This window comes from Alosa pseudoharengus, unplaced genomic scaffold, assembly GCF_046254945.1.
Source record: "Alosa pseudoharengus isolate Yale_2024_CS ecotype anadromous, Long Island Sound unplaced genomic scaffold, YU_APseudo_1.1 YU_APseudo_1.1_scf_21, whole genome shotgun sequence".
Taxonomy (NCBI): domain Eukaryota; kingdom Metazoa; phylum Chordata; class Actinopteri; order Clupeiformes; family Clupeidae; genus Alosa; species Alosa pseudoharengus.
Genome location: NW_027468674.1, coordinates 7,660,821 through 7,663,320, shown reverse-complemented (window position 1 = coordinate 7,663,320; position 2,500 = coordinate 7,660,821). Strand labels below are relative to the sequence as shown.

General features: G+C 39.4%; 1 protein-coding gene across 1 annotated transcript in view; it reads right to left on the bottom strand.

Annotated features, from left to right (window-relative positions):
• The window catches only part of LOC143138701 (SH3 and cysteine-rich domain-containing protein 2-like), a 47,089-nt gene that overhangs the window by 12,424 nt on the left and 32,165 nt on the right, over positions 1 to 2,500 (bottom strand). Inside the window, exon 7 of the mRNA XM_076299120.1 lies at positions 356 to 444. Within this exon, the coding sequence (XP_076155235.1) occupies positions 356 to 444 (89 nt within the window). The remainder of the gene's footprint in view (positions 1 to 355; positions 445 to 2,500) is intronic.

The following is a 2,500-nucleotide window of genomic DNA, read 5'->3' as shown; positions in this document are numbered from 1 at the left end:
ACAAAAAAGAAAGGATGAAGAGGAGAAGAGTGATAAAGTGGGAAGACATGCAGAGAGAGGGGGGGATAAAAGACAGGAATAGCAAATCTCAGAGAAAGATGAAGAGATGGAAATATGCAAAGAGAAGAGCGAACGAGTAAAAAGAGAGAGGGATAGAGGGAGAAAGAAGGAAGGAGAGAGGGGGAGAGAGAGATAATGACAGAGGTTAAAAACAACAGGAGGAGGTTGAAATGAGTGAAAGGAGAGAAAGAAGGAATGAAAGAAGGAATGGAAGGAGGAATGGAAAGAGGAATGAAAAGAGGAATGAAAGGATGAATGGAAAGAGGAAAGAAAGGAGGAATCATTCCATATGCACTCTACACATGATGAATGATGTCTGATTACACACCTTTAGACTGGCTCTGTCCTCAGAACTGGCCTTGTCACTGTCAGACGGAGAGACATCTGGGAGAGAGAGAGAGAGAGAGAGAGAGAGAGAGGGGGGGGAAGGAGAGAAATTCAGATTGATCAGGAGAATGTGAGCCGGTGAGTCTAAACTGATTACTGATTGCCATTTTCACCCTTTGATCAGCTCCAGGGGAGAGAACCAGTGGTCATTTACTGGAGAGAGAGCGGAAGGAGAAAGAAAGGGAAGAGTGGCATGACGGATGCTTTAAAAAGGAGGGAAACAGGATATATATCCTGTACACCATGTAGAAATCCCCCTTTTTATCAACACTCTGGGTACCCATTGAGTGCTAAGGGGGTACGCAATTTGTCTAAAACTAACAGAAATAGTCAGGCTTCTAACCACCACAACAGCCTCATATAGGGCCAGATGTACGTACATTTGCGAATGTAGCGTTATCAGTGTCATGGACAAACCGCAGATTGCGAACACTGTCAGACCCAAGTTTCCGTCGTATTTATCAAACTAGTGTAAACTGCGCCTTTCTCTGCCTTTCTCCGCCCATAAGCACAATTTACGAACGTCCACAACTGAATGGCAGAGGTTATACAAGCGCAGTTGAATGAAGTTAACTGATGACAACATAAAAAAGAAAAGAAACGTTTAGCGATCATGAAATGATACCATACATGATAAGATGTCAACGAGCAGGGAGATAATCAGTGTTGTATAAAGTACTAGAAAGCAATACTTGAGTAAAAGTACAAGTATCGTACTAGAAAAAGACTTTGGTAGAAGTGAAAGTTACCTTTTAGAATACTACTTAAGTAAAAGTCTTAAAGTATCTGATATATACTGTACTTAAGTATCAAAAGTAATTTTCTGATATTTAATGTACTTAAGTATTTGGAGTAAAAGTAAAAAGTAAGCGGTTTTATTTTGAACTTTTATTATGAACTTTATTTTGGCTTTCTTATAGTAAAGCATAAAGCATATTCATATATATTCCCATATCTTCTTAATCTCACTCATCAAACCAAAATCACATTCTTTCCTAGGACTTTTCAGGCATAATTCTCTTAAGCATATTTTTAGAGCTGACATCAAAGAAAAAAACAAACAGAAATTTCACTTTTGTATGAACTTCAGGTAAAAATGAAAAATAAATAACTTATTTCTTTAAAAAAAAATGACCTGCTGGTAGGGAGACCATTTTGGTCATGTGGAATGAGCATTTCTAGGGCGTACTCCCCAGGTCACCATCTCACTCTCACACACACACACAGGCCACCTATGTCCAGCAGCTACTAATATGCCAGTCATTAGTTGAAACTGAAAAGGTGTCTGTTCATCTTGAAAAGAAGCTGGTTTTCAAAGTTGCCAGAATTTAGTGCCCAGGAGTTTCAGGCCCAAGATCGGCCCACGTTTTCCATAGTGGTGGAAATTGGATAAATGAAGCAACATTTCAGCTCTTACTATCCTGTAGTTTTTATTAGTACCATGGTTCAACAAATGTGTAAAGGTTATATAATAATTCACTTCAACTGAGAAGTTAACAAAACATTTTCCACTATTCCACAAGTTAACAAAAACAGAAAGAAAGAAAAATAGAGTGCGCGGCGTGCGGAGCGTGGGTAATGCAATCTAGGAGCAGTGATTCGCCAAACCTCCCTTATTGCAATCGCACACATTTCTTCTAATTGTATGTTTTAGTAACGAGTAACGAAGATGCTTAGTGGAAATATAACGGAGTAAAAGTATACATTTTATCTAGGAAATGTAGTGGAGTAAAAGTGAAAGTTGCCATACATTGAAATAGCGAAGTGTAGGAATTTGGGGTATTTCTGTATGTATTCTGATGTGTCCATCGGTGTTACTTATGTGTTACTTTTGTGTATAGTAGAGACGTGGAGAGGTGCATGCCATTGTTTCACTCCCTAGTTCCTTAGGCGCCTGTATGGCTGCACATAGGATGGAATATCAACAGGGTCAGAATGTCATGTTCCTGGCCGTAGTGATAGCATGGGCAGAATGAGATATCACCTGTTTATTCTGTTTTCAGGGCTAGTACTTTTCCTATTATTTCTGGTGCCTGGCACCTTCCACGTTGGC